Source organism: Saccostrea echinata, unplaced genomic scaffold, assembly GCF_033153115.1.
Source record: "Saccostrea echinata isolate AGI-Se365-2 ecotype Australia unplaced genomic scaffold, CSIRO_AGI_Sech_v1 ptg000005l, whole genome shotgun sequence".
Classification (NCBI taxonomy): domain Eukaryota; kingdom Metazoa; phylum Mollusca; class Bivalvia; order Ostreida; family Ostreidae; genus Saccostrea; species Saccostrea echinata.
In genome coordinates this window covers 962,144-983,300 of record NW_026889754.1, presented here as the reverse complement: position 1 = coordinate 983,300, position 21,157 = coordinate 962,144, and the positions used below count along the sequence as shown (strand labels likewise).

The 21,157-nt window shown below is 35.3% G+C and overlaps 1 protein-coding gene across 1 annotated transcript; it reads left to right on the top strand.

Moving 5' to 3' along the window:
- The first annotated feature begins 251 nt into the window (after window positions 1–251).
- On the top strand, window positions 252–20,125 carry LOC133179912 (uncharacterized). The gene is made up of 4 exons (XM_061314589.1): window positions 252–930; window positions 3,333–3,557; window positions 16,080–16,568; window positions 20,109–20,125. Exons 1-4 carry the CDS (start codon window positions 318–320, stop codon window positions 20,123–20,125), a joined length of 1,344 nt encoding a protein of 447 aa, XP_061170573.1. The 5' UTR covers window positions 252–317.
- The last annotated feature ends 1,032 nt before the right edge of the window (window positions 20,126–21,157 follow it).

Here is a 21,157-nt window from a genome sequence, read left to right as displayed (position 1 = left end):
GTAATTGTGAAAGCCAGAGTACCCAGGTAATCGTTAAGGCCTCTAGCTTGTATTTATTGATACATTATAACATGTAATGTTAAAACTTAAGATAATGAACTATGATCAATCCCATACATCCAGTAAACAAAATGAATTTTGAAGAGGACAAAATCAGACCCCTCGAAACACTCGTTACTTATTCATACATGTGTTAATTTTTTTGATATAATTTTTAGGGACCTTTTTCATTCAGCGGTCAATTAGGAGCGGGAGAAAATGTGTGAGGAATATGACAAAATAATGAAGATTTGTTAGAAAGTTTACTTATTTTGACAATGGCTTCAAATATTCTGGCTGGTGATCAACTGAACTTCACTCGTATGGGAATAGCAAGTGTGGACGAGATCAAAGTAGTTTTAGCTGACATTTTAAGATGTGAGATTAAACCTCAAGATTTGCCCAAATCCATAACCTCCTGCTCAGAATTGACAACAGGGAGACACAAACTGAGGCCAGAACAACAGAGACTTTGTTGTCCGTCTCCTCCTGCTGTTCCTGACTACAACAAGTTTGATGTTTCTTTGTTATATACACTCATACGAAACCTGTGTCCACAATTAAAGCCAACTCAGGATTGGGGTAAACCACCTTCTATAACAGAGTTTCAGATCGGAGATGACATTGAACGCCTCAGAGTATTTAGAAACGAGATGTTTGCACACTTGGATTCTTCTTGTGTAGAAGATGTCGTTTTTACTTCCAAATGGCAGGATTTAGAACAGATATTCCAGAGGATGCAAACGTTTCTTAAGTCAAAAGGAATCTCAGTTGACTACGGAAAGAAACTGGCAACCATAGAAAAGAGTGACTTTGGTTTCGAGGATATGGAAAAATACAAAATTATTTTAGAAGGAATTCTGCATATTTTAAAGGAGAATGACGAAAATGGTAAGTGTGATAAAAATACTACTTTATACTCAATATTGTCTACTTAATTCCAATATCTTTATATTAGCTATGATTAGTCCTTCAATTACAATACGTGGAAACGATGAAATTTTTTGCGGTGAAAAGACCTACTTTGAAGCTGTATTAGAAAAATGTTCACCCTTGAATAACTGGCCAATCACGTGAGAGAAAATACAGGGAAATAGAACAGAACAACTCGACACAAGTAAAGAGAAGTATTGGGGAAGTTCTAATAGATGTTTAGTGATATCAAACGTATCAAAAGAAGACGAGGGAGAATATAGAGCCGTCATTTCAAGAGAAACAACGGAACACACATTAAAATACCAAGCAATTCCAAACAATTGACAGTGATCGGAGGTACCGATACATGAGAGAGAGAGAGTTCAATTTGGTACGAAAACAAGAAAATCAAATCTCCCCCTCCTCTTTATGGCAGATATATCATATTATATGATAAAGTTCATCTTATTGTCTATTCACACTAAGTGTGTCTATTCACACTAAGTGTGTCTATTCACACTAAATATGTAATAGGTTATGTAAATTTATATGTATAATTTTTTTATTTGTTAAATTGTAGATATCTCAGTTGCATTATAGTGTACACTGATAACTTGTCATAAGGATGGACTTTATGACTAAGAATTTTATTGGAAATTGTTACGTTAATATAAAATATGCAACATTATAAACAATTTCCCAATTTTCCTTTCCATTTCTTCAATGACGTTTATTTTGTAGGCAATTTCGTTCCTCTTTGAAAAAATTGTTGTTTTTTTTTCAATAAATATGATATGTTTTTTTTTAATATTGAATATATTGAATAAATATTGTATTTAACTGTATAGGAAAGACAAATCACTTCAATGTAATTTTTTTTTAAATTCAAAATTTATTCTTCATTCATTAAACCTTCAGCAATTGTCATTCATGAAGGTAATGAAGGTTGAATTAATGTCACTTTTGTGTCAAATATGTTTCTTTAGTTACTATTTCACAGAACTTTCCAATTGGATTCCCTGCGTCCAAACACAGCCTACCCCCCCCCCCCAGCACCGTGTTTCATCTGAATTTTGTAATCAGCATTACATTCATGTATATTTCTAAATTCTACTGGAGTCAGTTTGGAGTCTTTTGAGTTGAAAAGGTGTAATGAAATATGCAAATCTATACTTATAAATTAATAAATTTTGCAAATAAACTCCGAAACGGGTGCACTAGAGTTCTTACTTACTCCTCTAACAATACACTAAATACAAGCTGATGTCCGTAAACTATGTTTAGATTTCACTCGCATAGTAAGTATCGTACATTAAATTAAAAGTCTACTTTCATTTTCTATAAACAACCATGAAATAGCTAAAACATGAGTACGGTGGCGTTTCCGGTTGGCGGATCTAAGTTACTGGCAATTTTTAATGAAACTGACAACAAGCAATCGTTTATTTATTACATAAAACGTCATCACTGAATTATTCAATTAAAACTCGATTTAAATGATATAAAAGAAATAAGTTTTGATAACCGATTAAAAAGGGAAATGTGAAAAATATTTTCGTCATTCACCAATCTTTATATTGACGGAAGCTTCTAGAACATCATATAGCATCGAGCCCGATGTTAAGAAAAAAAGGAGGCGATTTTAGCTACATGACCATAAGAAAAGCTTTCGTGTAAATGGTCATAATTGAAATAATGGTAAATCACTGATAACACTATAAGTTGTGAATATAATTATATATCGAAAGACTATTACATTTACATGTATGTAGTAGGTTTTCCCAATAAATTTATTGGTAAAATTTGTATATATTCCTACTGAGGAGTACTCTATTTGGAGATAACGAACAGTAATCAAACTCAAAAGTCCACTGAAACAAAACAATACAAATCGGGTGCAGAGCAAACATGGACCTCTTAAAATTATCAGAGGTGGGATCAGGTGCCAAGGAGGAGTAAGCATCCCCTGTCGACCGGTCACACCCGCCATGTGCTCATTGTCATGATAGGGAGGGCAAACAGAAAGTTCCATAGACAATTCAGTGTGTAAATAATGACCTAGTAATTAGTATGAAAAACATCAGTCAGTCGACTAAATGAAGGATTGCATTTGCTGACAAAATCATTGTATCGACCACAGAACTTGCGAAATGATGACTTTAAGCAAGACTGTTGATACCCTTGTTTCATCTAATTATTTGGCAATGGCCTGTCTCGTTTTAGAAATTGTCTGTGTTTTAAAGACCTTGTAAAAGACGTTATATACGAAAGAATAGATAACAATTTTAGAATCCATTTCAAAATATAACGAATCCGGTATAACTTACTTCCTGATAAAGGTTTTTAAACTGATCAGATTACTTTTCCTTGTTTTTCAGGTGCTGTTAATATCCCACCTGAAAGATTTATGGCATACATGAAAAAAAGAAAGACAACAGTTCGTCATGCACGTGGGATCGTGGTTGGATGTGCTGGAGCAGGGAAGACGACACTTCTATACAGATTAATGGGGAAAAGTCTTGATGAAATTGAGGAGATAAAATCAACAAGGGAACTTCATGTCTACGAACACATATTTTTTGTGAGAAACGGAGATTTGTCAGGTACATTTTTTTTTCTCTAACCGGCTATGAATGCAGTAACTGTTAGGAAAATTATCCTTGTTAAGAACGTTAGTGATAAATGTAAAAAGGGTTCTCCACATCAGAAAATTTAACCATGGATGAAACTGCAGCATTAAACGAAATTAGTGATCAAAAGCATGTTAATTATTTGATTTCTTTATCTCCATTTATCAATTAATGAATGTTTTCACAAATATTTTATTCTTCATAGTAAAACGAAAATTGAAATAAAAACAAACAAAAATAAATAAATAAATAAATAAAAATTATTTAAAAAACAGTAAAAAAAATACGTATCTAACCCTTTCAAGGTTTTTTTAAAAGCGGACCAAACAATAGGAGTGTTTACAGTGGATTTTATTTTCAATTTAGTATTATTGCAGCAAATCCAAGTTTTCTTTGATACGTCTATAAAAAAAATATGATTTATTTCTTATCATTTAATATTTATCTTTCCATGATGAGATTCAACATTAAAACAAATGATTGCCCAACATATAGCTTAACTTTAACAATATTTAACCTAAATATTCATATACGCGGAGAAATACATAACGAACAAACAACGAAACGTTCACAAAGGATGATGTGACATAACTGGTACCTGGGGCCCTTTTTTCTACGGCGAATTATATTTAATCTACAACGATTTTGATAGTTTTCATACATGAATGAATAAATACGACGCCTTTGAATAGTTTCAATAGTTCCGACAAATTTTAATTATAAGGATTACTGCATTATCTAAGATTTTTTTTGACCCTATGACAGCAAAATTCGGCCTGGTTTGTGACAATATGTTCTTTTATGAAAAGAGAATAGGCTGGTCTTAGTACAATAGAGGGATATGCATGTCCGAGGAATCTACCTTATTTGGCTGTTGTTATTATTTCGCACATAGTCGCTTAACGAGAACAATTGTCCAATCCAAAGACAGAACGACAAAACATGCTGATTTACTACATGTATACATTTTATCACAGGCACGTGGTTTAGGTCAATTTACACATTATCTCTACTACATTTCAAACTTTTAATGGTCAGCAAAGGCTATTTATACATAATAATACGCATGGAACCTCAGTGTTTACCGTTTTTGGTCAAGAAATGCACTTGAAACTTCTATTCACTGATTCTCGGGAGACCTAGCGAATTGCCCACCGAACGCTTTACAAGACTTTAAACTATGTATATTTATAAATCAATTGTTTGTGATTGTGAGCTGGGAAATTGTAAATCCGTGTCTAATCTGTGATTCAAATGCATTAAAAATGTTTATCGGAAAGCAGGTTAAAAAAACCAATATTTTTTCCAAGCTTAAAATGTCCTTAGTATTTTTGTGGTACTCACTAGTTATGCAACTCATTTAGCTGATTGGTCAGTAAGAAAGTATCGCTAGTGCCTCGATTAGCATATGAATTTATTCTTAGGTCAGAAAAAATAGTTTCGTCGATCTGTTCATAATGGGAAAGGCCAGCTAGATTTTACAATTTTACAAACAACATGTGAGCGCAGTTAGGTACATTTTTCTCCTTTCACATATAGGTAGATTTCAATAAAAGACAGTGACCAGCCAAAGGAGAAAAATGTACCTACTTGCGCTCGTATATTTTAAGGGCTTCAAAGAGTTAGGCGGGGCCAAAATTCAATGGGTATTGGATGTAAACATGGTACCCCTACTCAAATTAAAGACATATATCTTCCAAATCATGTTTCTGTTTTCGGTAAAAGTAGTATTTTATGAGGGTATACATATCAGTGATTAAGTGCATGCAAAATTTTGAGTAAAATTTAAATATTTAATTTTTTGTCAATTTACCGGGGGCCGTATGTCACATCATCCTTCGTCGTGTCATTACCAGCTGTCTCTAAACATTACACAAAAATGATTTACTAGTTATATTATTACTTTTTGCTATATCCTATTGAATGTTTATGTACTTCGAATATTTCCCGGTAGGCTGATATTTTAGAGGTTGTAAATGTAAAGGGAACCTACTCCAAATAACCCTGACACCTCTTTCTAGGTCAAGAAATTTTTGGATTTCATTTGCGCATTTGTTCATCTGAATTTAAAACCCAACATATATACGTATCACACCTGGCTGTAAAATCTGGTACAGTCACTTGTTGATTGTTTAACACTAAAGGATTCCGTCCTCGAGCAGTGGTGATTTATCATGCATGTGTAACAAGAAAGGAAAAAATGTATGCCTTAACAGGGAATCGAACACGGGACCTAGTCAGATGTTTTACATGTCGATATCCACGGCACAAATCATTACAAATGTATTTCCTGAAAATAAACAGATTAACGGCATTTCCCCGTTTTGGTAGTTGCAATAATGTAGCCCTCTCCGATTTTTTTTTTGGGAGAGGGCTACAACTCCTTAGGATCTCCGCAATGGTGCTAGTGCGGGAGTGATTCACTACCGCACAAATTTCGGCTCAAATTATCAGTAAGTGGGTATTGTATTAACATATCTTACCTGAACTCATAAAATGTAGTTATGCAAGAAATGAATTGGTCCAAAAATATATAGAACAATCCGTACATCGTTTTTTTTTTTTTCGTGTATGTCGACATCACAACTTGAATTTATCCGCCATGTTTACTGACCTTGCTCGATTTTATTTTGGGACAACCAATGAGAATTCGAGATCTAGGGGAGCGGATCTTTTAGGATTTCCCTTATTTTAAGCATAAATATCACTGTTTATGAAAAAAATATCACATGGAATGCTTTTATTTATCGATGTTTAGTGATATCATACAACACAAACATTTTTCAACACCGACATTTACTTTATCTAGTGATTCTAAATTTCAAGCGAAAGTCTCTGTACATCACGCGAGAACTGTCATGGCTTCTGAGGAGAACGACTGGTAAACACGCAGATTTATTTTACTTGGTTTTCGCGTATAAAGGACTACGATGTTGATGGTGAATAAATATTCCGTCTTATTGGAAGTGAGTTGAATGCAAAAACAATTTATTTTGCCTGCAGTCGCCCGTATCTAAAAAATATATTTGCACCATTACGGAGATGCAGAGGAATTGTAGCCCTCTCCTGAAAATATAAGATTAAAAAATATCGGAGAGGGCTACATTATTGCAGCTACGTTTTGGTAGAATACAGTTCTATATTTCATACAGGTTATCTCAAAGGCAGGCACTCAACATCAATATTATGGTTTCTTTCTTTGTTATACAGACGATCTGATTCCTTAAGCAAAAGAGGATAATTCTATTGATTGATTGGAAGTTGTTTTATGTCCAATTCAAGAATTTTTTACTCTTATAGAGACTCCACCATATTCCGATGAAGGGCTTCAAATGTTTACCTTTACTCGACACTTAGGGCCGTTGAACAGGGGGGGGGGGGGTCTTTATCGTGCCACCGCCTGCCGCGACACGGGGCCTCTGTTTTTAAGGTCTCAACCGAAAGACCAGTAACTTTCACTTAGCGTTTATCTAAGGAATAGTTGCTACCTAATTTTATTAACTTAAGTCAGTCGCTGCCGAGGTACAAACTCACGACCTTCCGATCACGGAACGAGCCCTCTACCAACTTGGGATAATTCGAAAAGAATCGAAAGTAGAAAATAACTTTGGAACTACTGGATAAGTTTTAAAATTCAGGAAAACAGCGCAAAAATTAATTCATATTTCTTTAAAAAAAACCTGTTGAAGGGGAAATAAGAAAAGTCAGCTATTATGCACCTTAAATAAAGTAGTTCCAACTAATTTGTGAAAATTGTTTTGATGCGGATATCAAAAAATTCTTTTTGCAACCAATCAGAAAAGCCTATGTCTCATCAATCTAAGAAATATTAAATGATATACTAGTATGTATCAAAACTCAATAATTTGTTCAATTCTCTTTTTTACGCTGCGTTCTTAACTATTTACTTCTAAAGTTGCTCCAGTGCTAAAAAGAGGGCGGGCCACACAGCTTTTCTTATGAACGGGAAGTAACTATAAAACTTAGACTTGGTGATTGGTATTAAAGCTGAACACGACTCGTAAATAGGTATACGCCTTATTTTTTTCCGTCTCTTATGTCAGCTCTGGGTAATTAAACCCTTTGTATTTGTTACACCTGACTTCTTTTACCTGGTCACTGCGGCTCAACTAGGATATATGGATAAGTGGTACCGGTAAATATTTTCATACGCCAAAGGGCTGAAGAATTAATGTGCAATGCTAAAGAATATGAGAAAATTTGGAGAAATTGTATGAAGCGTAAGAAATTTTTTCGGTAAAAATGTGGGCTTGTAAACAGGTGGACAGGTCGACAGGTACCAGTCGACGGGTTGACAGGTCGACAGATAGACAAGTCGACATTTTACCAGATTGTTTGCTTGACAGATCTACATGTATTCAGGAAGACAGGTAGACGGGTTGATAGGTCGAAAACTTGACAGATTGTTTGCTTGACAGGTCAAAGTTGTTTTAAAAGAAGGGTTGACGAGTTGACATGTCGACAGGTAGATGAGTCGACGGGTTGACAGGTTGACAGGTCGATGGATTATTTGAGCACTAATCCTAATCTCTTGGGTGGATTTGAGGATTAACCTTAATCTTTCCGATGGATTCGAGTACTACCCCTAATCTCTCAGATGGGTTCGAGGACTAACCCTTATCTTTCCGATGGGTTTGAGGACTAAACTCTAAGAAAGGTTCCAGAATTCACCCTATTAATTCGAGATGATGTTAGAAGGATAAACGGAATACCGAGATATAGTCAACTTTCGACCAGTCAACTTTTGTTTTGAGTTATAAACGAAACCGAACGGGTATCAACTAATGATTTGTTTTATCCCAGTTAGGTGTCAACTGTCGACCTGTCGACGTTTGTTGTGATGGATAAGATGTAGCAATTTGATGTCGACCTGTCGACCTTTATTTTGAGTGATAAGAGGTTAACAATTAGGTGTCAACTGTTGACCTGTCGACCTTTGTGCTGACAATACAGGTTAAGTGTCAAATTGTCAACCTTTGAGGGAAAAATTCTTCTTGTGGACTACTTTTTTTTCTTGTGGACTATTTGACGTAATAAGGCAACTTATAAAGGGAACTATTTCTTTCCTTGTTTTAAATTTGAAAGATGTTAACTGGGTTTTACGGATCTACTTTTCCGTCTACCCTAGTTGAACCTAGTTTGGCTTAGTTTTCAGTCTAGTCAGGTTCTCGAGACCCCTCTGCTTTTATTAAAGCAGAGGGGTCTCGAAAACCTGACTAGTTAAAATCAACAAACTATTTTTAAAAAAGTGCTTCTGTAACATAAATAAAGCAAAATTATTAAGTTTTTTTTCATACCTGTTCTTTAAATTTGCATTTATTTTTGTTTTCAATGGCAGGAAAGAGACTTGCACAATTCACTTTTTATAGCTTCCCTTTGAATATCTTGCTATAAATTAATAAGATTTAAATACCAGGTAAGATGATTACTGTGCAAGATTTAAGTTAACTAACTAAAAAACAAAACAAAACGAACTGTTGATGCCCAGTAAACCTACCTATGAAATAAGAAATACTTATTAAAAAAATAAGTCATTACAAAATTATGTATTGAGTAATTTAATAAATTAAAAGTTACCAAAAATAATTACTAACTAAAATTCCGGATATTTTTCTCTTGTCATTATAGTTTTATAAAGTTGTTTATTATTCAGAATTCCGATAGCATATTGTTCGCATTCATTTTCGATTTTTATTATATTAATGTTGAAAATGATGTGTATAATCTTTCATTTCTATGCTCACATTTACAAAATTTGGTTTACCAAGTCTTATTTCAACATTTCTGAGACCTACCATAAAGTGACCCCCCACCACGTGAAGGGCTAAATAGTCCCCTCTCTCGGAAGACTGGCTCTATAGTGAGCCTTTTCCCAGGGTGGTTTCATTATACAGACATTCTTCCAGAAAAAAAATCTGACTGTTGGGGAATCTCACAATATGGCACCGGGTCAGGGTTCAATATTAACTTAAATATTCATTTGTCCATCGGAGACTTTAGATACCACAAATATTACTTATCCGAATGCATTTTTACTCGTCTGATTCTGAACAGATATACATTTGTAAAGAAAATTGAGAAACCTTATTAACCATGCATTAAAAAATATTGACTTGCCGTAAGATTTGTTTGATCATGAAAATAAATACATTTAGGAAAATGTCCGATCATTAGCGGTATTCAGTGCGGTACATATGTTAATTCTATAGTCAGTACAGTTGTATTAGGTGTTGCTATTTAAAACAAGGGGCCCCCGGGCCTTGTAGGTCACCTGAGTATCATGTATCAACTTTCCAACAATTGAATTTGTTTCAATTTTTAAACAATAGGTTATGAAATTCACAATTTTGAAAGAAGCACCATTGCTTTTCCTAACTATGTACTTAGCATGCTTATTTTGATAACTTAATACCCAGAGGCAGAGCAGAGGAACAAAGAAAAACTGCATTTCCACTAATCAGCAATAACCAGTAGTGCCCCCACCCAACAGGAACTCAGTTGCTCATCATAAATATTTGATAAATACCAAGGAGCAGATTTCAAAGCATTAATTCATTTTCAGAATATAATCATTACCCCAAGGTACTCCTGACCCAGGGGTCGTGAAATTCACAATTCTGGGAGAAGCACCCTTGCTCATTATAACTATGTACTTAGATCAATGGCATAAAATTCAGGAGTAGATAAGAATTAATGCATTTTCACTACATAATCAATAGAACCCCGCTTTAACATCAGAACCCCTGAATCAGGGGCCATGAAATTTACAATTGTAGAAGAGGCATTCTTCCTCATCATAGCTATGTCCATAGTTCATAGGGGACTCAATGCTTATTACAATCGTGCCAACAGTTTGACTGCTTGATGTCCAGGAGTAAAGAGGAAGATTTTGAAAGATTGCACTAATTTTGATGGTTTTAGCCCCACCTCTCAGGCCAAAGGGGGGGGGGACCATGAACTTCACAAATTTTGTTTTCCTTTTTCCATAGATGCCAAAATAGATGCCAAAATTGGTTCAGTTGTTTAAGAGAATAAGCTGAAAATGTTCAAATGTTAACACTCGACACAGGATGGACGACTGACGACGCACGACGACGGATGAAAATAGATAGCAATAGGTCACCAGAGTGACTCAGATGGCCTAAAAAAGAAAACGATGTTATCTAAATTTTGTGGGGATTCGTTCGCTTTTTTTCTTTAATAATGAAAAAAGATAGACTGGTTCGGTCACAAGTAGATGTACGCTTTCGAAAAGTTTCTTTGAAATTTATCACATGGTCCAATGGATCGACTGTTCGAGAGAAACTATTAAAACAGATGATTAAATTAACTTTGAAAAGAGGGGATGAGTTTTGATTCCCCTTAACTGAAAGACTGAAGTTCTGGAAAAGAACACGTTTTAAACAAAAATGAAGTCAATAACGAGGCACAATATATATATATATATATATATATATATTAAAACAACAAATTTTGTAGATTATTTTGGTCAAGAAATGTTAGAAAAGAAAAAAAAAAACCCAGACACACACGAAAAATCCAGGTTGGTGAAATATCGAAGCAATCAAGGGGACACTTCACGGACTGTTATTGTGAGGAAATAATAATATACTTCCCCCCACTAGAAAAATTGACACGGGTCCATATTTCCTCTGGAGAAAAATATGAAATTCAAGTTACCCCCACCCCCTTGCCAAAAAAAGGAAAACGTAGATGTACTAATGTACTGTATCTAAAGAACGTAGTCATTTCTTGCATGGTTGCCCTTAAATACGATTTTCAATCACACTCCGGGATTTTCCATACATCCCATTCAAAACCAGTAATAATAGCTAGATTTATTATCTATGAAATATATGGAGATAACGAACAGTATTCAAGCTCAAAAGTCCATTAAACAATACAAAATAGGTGCAAGCAAACACGGACCTCCAAACATCAGAGGTGGGATCAGGTGCCATGGAGGAGTGAGCATCCCCTGCCGACCGGTCACACCCGCCGTGAGCTCCTTGTCATGATCGGGAAATAACAAAAAATCCGTCGACAATTCGGTGTGTAAATAATGGCCTAACAATTAGTATGAAAAACGTCAGTCAGCATTTGACTTAATGATAAATTGTATTTGCTGACAAGGTCATTATATCGACCATAGAACTTACGAAATGATGACTTTAAACGAGACAGCTGATATTATTGTTTCATCAACTTGTTTGTCAATAATTTACCTTGTTTTAGAAATTGTACATACGTAGAGCATGCTCCTGCGTATCGAATCAACTGAGAGATATATACCCCGTATGCAGGTGATGAAGGTATATTACTGCATAAGTAAGGGAAGTTGACGATTGAAAAGTTAAAGTCATCACGTTTATCATAAAGCTTGGTTGTTAGATTACCATTAACGTCTTTTTCAAGTAAAATATCCAAATATGAAACAGATGTGTCAGACTTTGTGGTATCTTTTATCTCAAGCTCACCAGGATATATAGTATCGACATACGAATGGAAATAGCCATTGTTAATTGACAATACGTCGTCGATATATCTAAATGTCGAGTTGAAGGCCACAGCAAGTGCTGGTCAAAAGCTCAACTAAGATATATGAATAAGTAGTACCGGTAAATATTTTCATACGCCAAAGGGCTGAAGAATTAATGCGCACTGCTAGAGAATATGAGAAAATTTGGAGAAATTCTATGTAGCGTAGGAACTTTTTGGTAAAATAGTGGACACGTAAACAGGTGGATAGGTTGACAAGTCGACGGGAAGAGAGGTTGACAGGATGACAGGTCGACGGGTTGACAGAATGTTTGGTTGACAGGTCGACATGTAGACGAGTCGACAGGTTGACAGGTCGACGGGTTTACAGGTCGACGGGTTTACAGGTCGACAGGTTGACAGGTCTACATGTATTCAGGAAGACAAGTCGACGAGTTGACGGGTTGACAGGTCGACAAATTGACAGGTAAACAAGTCGACGGATTATTATCTCCAGTGGGTTCCTGCACTAACCCTAATCTCTCGGGTGGGTTTGAGGACTATAACATTAACCCTGATCTGTCAGGTGGGTTTGAGGACTAACCCTAATCTCTCAGGTGGATTCGAGGACTAACCCTCATTTTTCCGATGGGTCCGAAAACTAACCCTAATCGCTCGGGAGGGTTCGAGAAAATACTTTCCAAATTAGGTGTCAACTGTCGACCTGTCGACCTTTGTTGTGATGGATAAGATTTAGCAATTTGATGTCGACCTGTCGACCTTTATTTTGACCAATATATACCAATTAGGTGTCAACTGTCGACCTGTCGACCTTTGTGATAATAATACATGCTAAGTGTCAAATTGTCAACCATTTAGAGAAAAACTCTTCTTGTGGACTATATCTTTAAATGCATTTATTTGACATAATAAGGCAAAACACTCACTTTTTGATTTTATAAAGGGAACTATTTCTTTCCTTATTTTAAATTTGAAAGATGTTAATCGGTTTTACGGATCTATCTTTCCGTCTACCCTAGTTGAACCGTCACCGTTGTCCGTAATACATGTATATCTTACATTCTCTTTTTGTTAACATTTTATTTCATTGAAAGTGTATTGTGTACATTTCACTTTGTAATGCTTTGACAAGTGCAACTGACATCTTTGGTAATTATTTTTGCTGAGGTGGAAGAGGCATACAGAAGTCATTTTTGTTGCGCCCAACTCTATCATAATGACAATGAAAGAGACGTCTGCTTAGGTAAACTGCGTGAGTGAAGCGAAATACATTGAACTCTGAACAAAGCTGGGCCTTATATAGCGACTGGCAATTGACAAATATGGCGGATAAAGAAAACTCTCTTCCTTTTTCGTGTTCAGCTTGTATTGTATGCATTGTATAAGAAAGACATAATAAAAAGGGTACAAGACATTTTGAAAAGATTTTTTTTTCTGACCACAGAAACGAGTTTGGATGCTTGTCTATTGTTAGATATCGTAACTGCACTATCTTTTATTTTCTGTAATTTGTAAATCTGTGTGAACTTCTATAGAAATTAATGTAGCATAGAAAATACTGTTGTGAGGAGATATCATATAAATAATAATTGATCATCAGCTGCTGATTGACTCCCGATTTTCACGCTTCACTGCATATTAGCCGATCAACGATCAATTTTAGCACATGGTTTTTCCCTAGAGGGTTGTGCTAGCCACATAGTAGATAAACAATTAACTACTCAACGACCGTGTCTATTTACTTAACTCTCTCTCTCTCCCTCTTTCTCTCGATCGACCGAAATACAAGTCTCGTAGTATAAACGCAGTTATCACCTCAAGTAGGTATCAGCAGGTAAAGAAGTTTAAAGAAAATGTTATTTAGACATTGGGAAAATAATATTGTATAAAGATCTAAATATCGAGCTTTCCTATTTAATTTTCAACATAGGATAAGTAACATTTACCCCATGGAAAATATATAAAGACAAAAGAATACTGCTGAACAGAAATCACTGTTCTGAACTTAAGGACATACGCAATGTAGTTTGAACTTTATTGTCTTATCCCCTGGAGTTGAAGAGTTCCAATACTTAAAGGAACTGTGTGCTACATTTTAATGTCTATATATGCTATTGTACACTTCTTCTAAAACACGTTTGGATAAACAAAACATCTAGAATATATGTTTAGTAATTTTTATATAATTTCTTCGAATTATACAAGAATTTTTATCAATTGATATCTTTTCAAAACCCCTGGTAATGCATGCTGATTTTTTGTCTAGGAATATCTGATGGCACCATAATCTTAAATTAAGAATATCTCGAAAAATTATCAGTAGGTAAGGTACGTTGCATATGTCCTTTAGTAGGGAAAATTCATTTACATGCAAATTAAGTGTTCAGTTGATTGATTTTGGCCTATTAATATGCTAAGAATGAGCACATTTATTAAAAATTGGGTAATACAGTGTAGATTTTTATTTATTTCAATTTAGATCAAAGAGCAGATTATGCAAAAACTGCATAAAATAGAACAGAACCAAAACTATTTAGTGTGCAATGTATAAAGAGTGTTTACACGTTTATTATGGCGAATGTCGGTTTGACCATGGCACAGCTCGTTTAAGCATGGTTCCCATAAATTAAACCTTGGCGGATCGCCATGGTAAAACCTAGCTGCAATTATGTAGTCTTCTCCGATTTTTTTTTTTTTGGGGGGGGGGGGGGAGGGGGCCACAACTCCTTAGGATCCCCGTAATAGTGCAAGTGCGGTTGTGATTCACTCCCGCACAAAATTTGATTCAAATTATCAGTAAGTGGCTATTTTATTAACATTACTTTCTTGAACTCAAAAAATGTTATGCAAGACATGAATTATCCAAAAAGATGCAGAATAATCCAGAAATAGTTTATTTTTAGTGTATGTCAACATCATAACTTGAATTTATCCGCAATGTTTACTGACCTTGATCAATTTTATTTTGGGACAGCCAAGGAGAAATCGGGATCTATAGAGCGAATCAATTTAGAAAATAATTCCCCTTTTAAAGCATAAATATCACTGTTTATGAAAAAATATTTCACATGGAATGTGTTTATTTATCAATGTTTAGTGATACCATTCAACCCAAGAGTTATCAACTCTGACATTTAATCAAGCCTTTCTACATTTCAAGGGCAATTTAAGTTAAGTTTTAGTTAACCATGCGAGAATTGTCATGGCTGCAGAGAAAGTCCTTGTTTTAGCGTATAAATGGCTAGATTGTTGATAATGAATAAACAACCAATCTTATTGGAAGGAAGTTGAAGGCGAAAGCAATTTAATTTGCATGCAGTCGCCCATAACTAATAAATTTTTTGCTTAATTATGCGAGACCATCTGCTTGCAAAAATTTAGTTCTCGCGTATGATTTTATTATTTATACAGCAATGACCAGAATTCTTGAAAATTTTGTCCGGCTATCTAGGACAAATTAGGTTTTGCAAAAATGTGATGATCTATAGTAGTCCTTGCATGAAATATATGGAGATAACGAGCAGTATTCAAGCTCAAAAGTCCATTAAACATTACAAAATAGGTGCAGAGCAAACACGGAACTCCAAAACATCAGAGGTGGGATCAGGTGTCATACAAGCGGAAATTATAGAATCGATTTTTAAAATACTAAACAAATCAACCATTTAATGATAGAATCTAAAGACCCACATATTTTTGTAAGATGTTTGAGATATAATGACATCACGTGTAATTATTTGACACTTCAGCTGTCAAACTAATCTATAGTCAATTTTTTTTCAGAGTTTTAACAACAATATTTATTTAAAATTTTAAAGAGAACAAGGATGTAACCTATTGTCAAAAACGATGTTGTTCACAAATATTGATCATTGAGTTTGATTTTGGCTCAACAAGGCCCAACTCATCAAAACAAAATAGTCTCTGAAAAGAAAAAAAAATTCCCCCTGACTTTAGTTTAGTGCAATATTGTAGCTACCGAAGATGAGTCCTCAAAGAAACCACTGATCAGAATTCCAGTGTCTGAGCTTGAACAAAAGCGCAATAATAAAATGGAGATAGAAGCTGGAAACGAAGCTAGTTTTGAGAGCATTCAGGCTGGAAAAGATGATAATACAAGGCAGAATACTGCACTGGCGTCAAAGAAAAATGACACAGATGAATCGCACAATGTTAAAATTGATCAACAGCTCACAGGGGATGTAAGAAGAAAAGATGAAAGAAATGACCAACAACTGGCAAAGGATGTAATGGGAAAAATATTGGATGCCACGGAAAATGAAATAAGTATCAGTATGATTGATTTCGCAGGACAATTTGCTTATTATGCTTGTCATCAGATCTACATGAGGTCTGAAGCATTCTACATTCTGGTGTTGGATATGAGTAAAGATTTCTATGAGATTATTTGTAGTAAAACAGATGAATGCGAGGACTCTATCTTCTCAACATGGACTTATGAAGGTATGGCATTAATAATAAAAAAAGGCTACAAAATACGTCAATTGTCGACATCGTATTCTCTTGAATACAAGAGGCCCAAGGGCCTTAACGGTCACCTGAGTACAATACAACAATTTAGAAGATCCATAAACTGAAAAATGAAGCTTTGTTGCCCAAAAGCAAGAAAAATAGTATGATTAGCATCAACAAAATAATTGGTCTAGTATCTATCTGCCTATCTGACTTTCCAAGTCATTAAATCTATGAAAGTACATTTTCATTATACAATAAATTATCTTGCATAATTCTCTTATTCTATTAAGCTTTCAAATACATTATTTACATTGATTAATTATCAAAGGTGAATGGCAAAGGGGAATAACTTTGCTCAGCAGAATACAAGTTAATAGAGCCCTGGCCAGGACTAGAACACTTGACTAAATGGTCCAGGTGTTCAAAAATCTGGTAAAAATACCCTTGCATATTAAAACTTTTACTCTGTTTGCCTTGAACATCCCCAGAAGCATAGATGATTTTCAAAGAAATGCATTTTCACCATAAAATTAAATAAATAAAGCCCCATCCTTACCCAGAACATCTGACCCATTGGCCACGAACTCACAATTCTGGAAGAAGCACCCTTTCTCATTATAACTATACACTTGTTTCTTTACTTTATAACCAGTAGTAGAAAAAATATTTTGAAAGAAATTATGCATTTTCACTATATATAATCAATAGAGCTCTTTTCCCCTCACCAGAACCCCTGACCCAAAGGCCATGAGGCATTCTTCCTTATCATAACCATGCACTTCCTTTGTTTGAAAAATACCCAGGCGCACATAAGATTTTGAAAGAATTCATGCCAATTCCCTATCTAATCAATAAAGCCCTGCCCTAACACCAGAACCCCTTACCCAGAGGCCATTAAATTCATAATTTCTGAGGCAGCCATGCTCATCATAACTATATACTTAGTAAATTTATTTAATATCCAGGAGCAGAGAAGATTTTCAAAGAATTAATGCAATTTTACTATATAATCAATGGAGCCCATCCCTAACACCAGAACCCCTGACCCAAGGGCCATGAAACAATTTCTGAAAAGGCAGTCATGCTCACCATAACTATGTTCTTAGTTAGTTTATTTAATACCCAGGAGCAGAGAAAAAGATTTTCAAAGAATTAATGCAATTCTACTATATAATCAATAGAGCCCTGCCCTAACACCAGAACCCCTGACCCAAGGGCCATGAAATTCAAAATTTTGGAAGAGGCACTCTTGCTCATCATAACTATGTACTAAGTTACTTTATTTAATGCCCAGGAGCAGAGAAGATTTTCAAAGAATTAATGCATTTTAACTATATAATCAATAGAGCCCCACCCTAACACCAGAACCTCTGACCCTGGGGCCATGAAATTCACAATTTTGAAAGAGGCACTCTTATTCTTCATAACTATGTACTTAATACCCAGGAGCAGAGAAAATTATTGCAATTCTACTATATAATCAATAGAGCCCTGCCCTAACACCAGAACCCCTGATCCTGGGGCCATGAAATTCAAAATTTTGAAAGAGGCACTCTAGCTCATCATAACTATATACTAAGTTAGTTTATCTAATACCCAGGAGCAAAGAAGAAGATTTTCAAAGAATTAATGCCTTTTCACTATATAATCAATAGAGCCCCACCCTAACACCAGAATCCCTGACCCTGGGGCCATGAAATTCATAATTTCAGAAGAGGCACTCTTGCTCATCATAAATATGTACTAACTTAGTTCATTTAATATCCAGGAGCAGATAAGAAGATTTTCAAAGAATTAATGCATCTTCACTATATAATCAATAGAGCCCCGCCCTAACACCAGAACCCCTGACCCTGGGGCCATGAAATTCACATTTTTGGAAGAGGCACTCTTGCTCATCATAACTAAGTACTAATTTAGTTCATTTAATAACCAGGAGCAGATAAGAAGATTTTCAAAGAATTAATGCATTTTAACAATATAATCAATAGAGACCCGCCCTAACACCAGAACCCCTGACCCTGGGGCCATGAAATTCACAATTTTGAAAGAGGCACTCTTGCTCATCATAACTATGTACTAAATTAGTTCATTTAATAACCAGGAGCAGATAAGAAGATTTTCAAAGAATTAATGCATTTTAACTAATGTATATAATCAATAAAGCCCTGCCCTAACACCAGAACCCCTGACCCTGGGGCCATGAAATTCACAATTTTGGAAGAGGCACTCTTGCTCATCATAAATATGTACTAAGTTACTTTATTTAATACCCAGGAGCAGAGAAGAAGATTTTCAAAGAATTAATACATTTTCACTATATACTCAATAGAGCCCTGCCCTAACACCAGAACCCCTGACCCAGGGGCCATGAAATTCACAATTTTGAAAGAGGCACTCTTGCTCATCATAACTATATACTTAGTAAATTTATTTAATACCCAGGAGCAGAGAAGAAGATTTTCAAAGAATTAATGCATTTTCTCTATATAATCAATAGAGCCCCGCCCTAACACCAGAACCCCTGATCCTGGGGCCATGAATTTCACAATTTTGAAAGAGGCACTCTTGTTCTTCATAACTATGTACTTAGTTACTTTATTTAATACCCAGGAGCAGAGAAGAAGATTTTCAAAGAAATAATGCACTTTCCCTATATGATCTATATAGCCCCACCCTAGCACCAGAACCCCTGACCCTGGGGCCATGAATTTCACAATTTTGGTAGAGGACTCAATGCTTATTACAATGATGCCAACAGTTTGACTGCTTGATGTCCAGGAGTAAAGAAGAAGATTTTTAAAGATTGCATTATTTTTGGTGGTTTTAGCCCCACCCCTCAGGCCCCAGGGGGGCAGGGACCATGAAATTCACAATTTTTGTTCCCCTTCACCCATAGGTGCTTTATGCCAAATTTGGTTGAAATTGGTTAAGCGGTTTCAGAGAAGAAGCTAAAAATGTTCAAATGTTAACACACGACGCACACCGCACGACGCACGCCGACGTACGAGAACGGATAGCAATAGGTCACCTGAGTGACTCAGGTGACCTAAAAAGGCCATACTTTAAACTTCTCAAACTTTGATTATCATTCTTTACAATTGAAAAAATGACTACATATGATGGAGAACCCTGATATGATAGATGGAATATAGAGATAACGAACAGCATTCAAGCTCAAAGTCTATTAAACAATACAAAATAGGAGCAGAGCAAACACGAACCTCCAAAAACATCAGAGGTGGGATCAGGTGCCATGGAGGAGTGAGCATCCTCTGCTGACCGGTCACACCCTGTGCTCCTTGTCATGATCGGGAAATAACAAAAAATCCGTCGACAATTCAGTGTGTAAATAATGGCGTAAAAATTAGTATGAAAAAATTCAGTCAGCATTTGACTTAATGAAAGACTGTATTTGCTGACAATGTCATTGTATCGATCATAAAACTTACGAAATGATGACTTTAAAGGAGAATGTTGATATTCTTGTTTCATCAGCATGTTTGTCAATAACTTACCTTGTTTTAGATTTTGTTCATACCTAGAACATGCCCTCGCGTTTCGAATCAACTGAGAGATATATACCCCATATGCAGGAGATAAGGGAATATTGCTGCATAAGTAAGGGAAATTGACTATTGAAGTGTTAAAGTCATCACGTTTATCATAAAGCTTTATTGTTAGATTACCATTAACGTCTTTTTCTAGTAAGATATCCAAATATAAAACAGATGTGTCAGACTCTGTGGTATCTTTTATCTCAAGTTCACAAGGATATATCGTATCGACATAAGAAATATGAAACATTAGATATATCGCAATACTTAGAGGAAGATATACCAGAAATTTGCCTAGGGTGGTGACAAGAAAGCCCTGGCGTGTTATGTCATATGATGCCGAAGGCAGAGGTTGACTTATCACTCCAGGATAGTTCTGTCACCCAGGGACAAATATTCTGGTATAATCCTCCGAGAAAACATGTGCTATATGTCATATTCTTTTTAGAATAATATATATTAAATTAACACAAAAAAATTTTGTATTGAACTGTGCTGTTTCCATCGTATGATCCAGCATTTTCCGGGGGTTTAGTGAAACTTATTACATTTGTGACATAATACAAAAAAACTTATTCAAAAATGTTAGAAAAAGTTTATATCGCCAAGAATGCAATTTCCCATTCAGACAGGTAATTATTTGTTAACCGAAGTCAAAGGCTAAACTAAGATTTAAATAGAGATAAGTGTGACCCATCGACAGGGGATGTTTACCCATCCTAGGCACCTAATCCACTTCTGAAATATTCGCATATCCTGTTTGCAGACTTCTATTTTATGTACACTATATACATATATTTTTAGATCATTCATTATCTTAACCTTTTTCATTCAGTTTGCAACCATCTCCTAATTGTCATGATTCAAGATTAGTTGAAGCATAACTTTTAGGCCATGATCGGCGAAATAGGATTCAAAGATTTACACGGAAAGATTAATACTCTTAAAGAACAACAATGACACCGCAAGGCAGGGCATCCCCCTATAGAAGAGCACATACCTGTAACGTACATCCCATCC

Bases quoted from the DNA above. Each gene is read 5' to 3' on its own strand.
- LOC133179912 (XM_061314589.1), top strand. From the start codon at position 318: ATGGCTTCAAATATTCTGGCTGGTGATCAACTGAACTTCACTCGTATG. The intron at 931-3,332 runs GTAAGTGTGATA...CTTGTTTTTCAG, and splicing joins AAAGGAGAATGACGAAAATG to GTGCTGTTAATATCCCACCT. The intron at 3,558-16,079 runs GTACATTTTTTT...GCAATATTGTAG, and splicing joins GAGAAACGGAGATTTGTCAG to CTACCGAAGATGAGTCCTCA.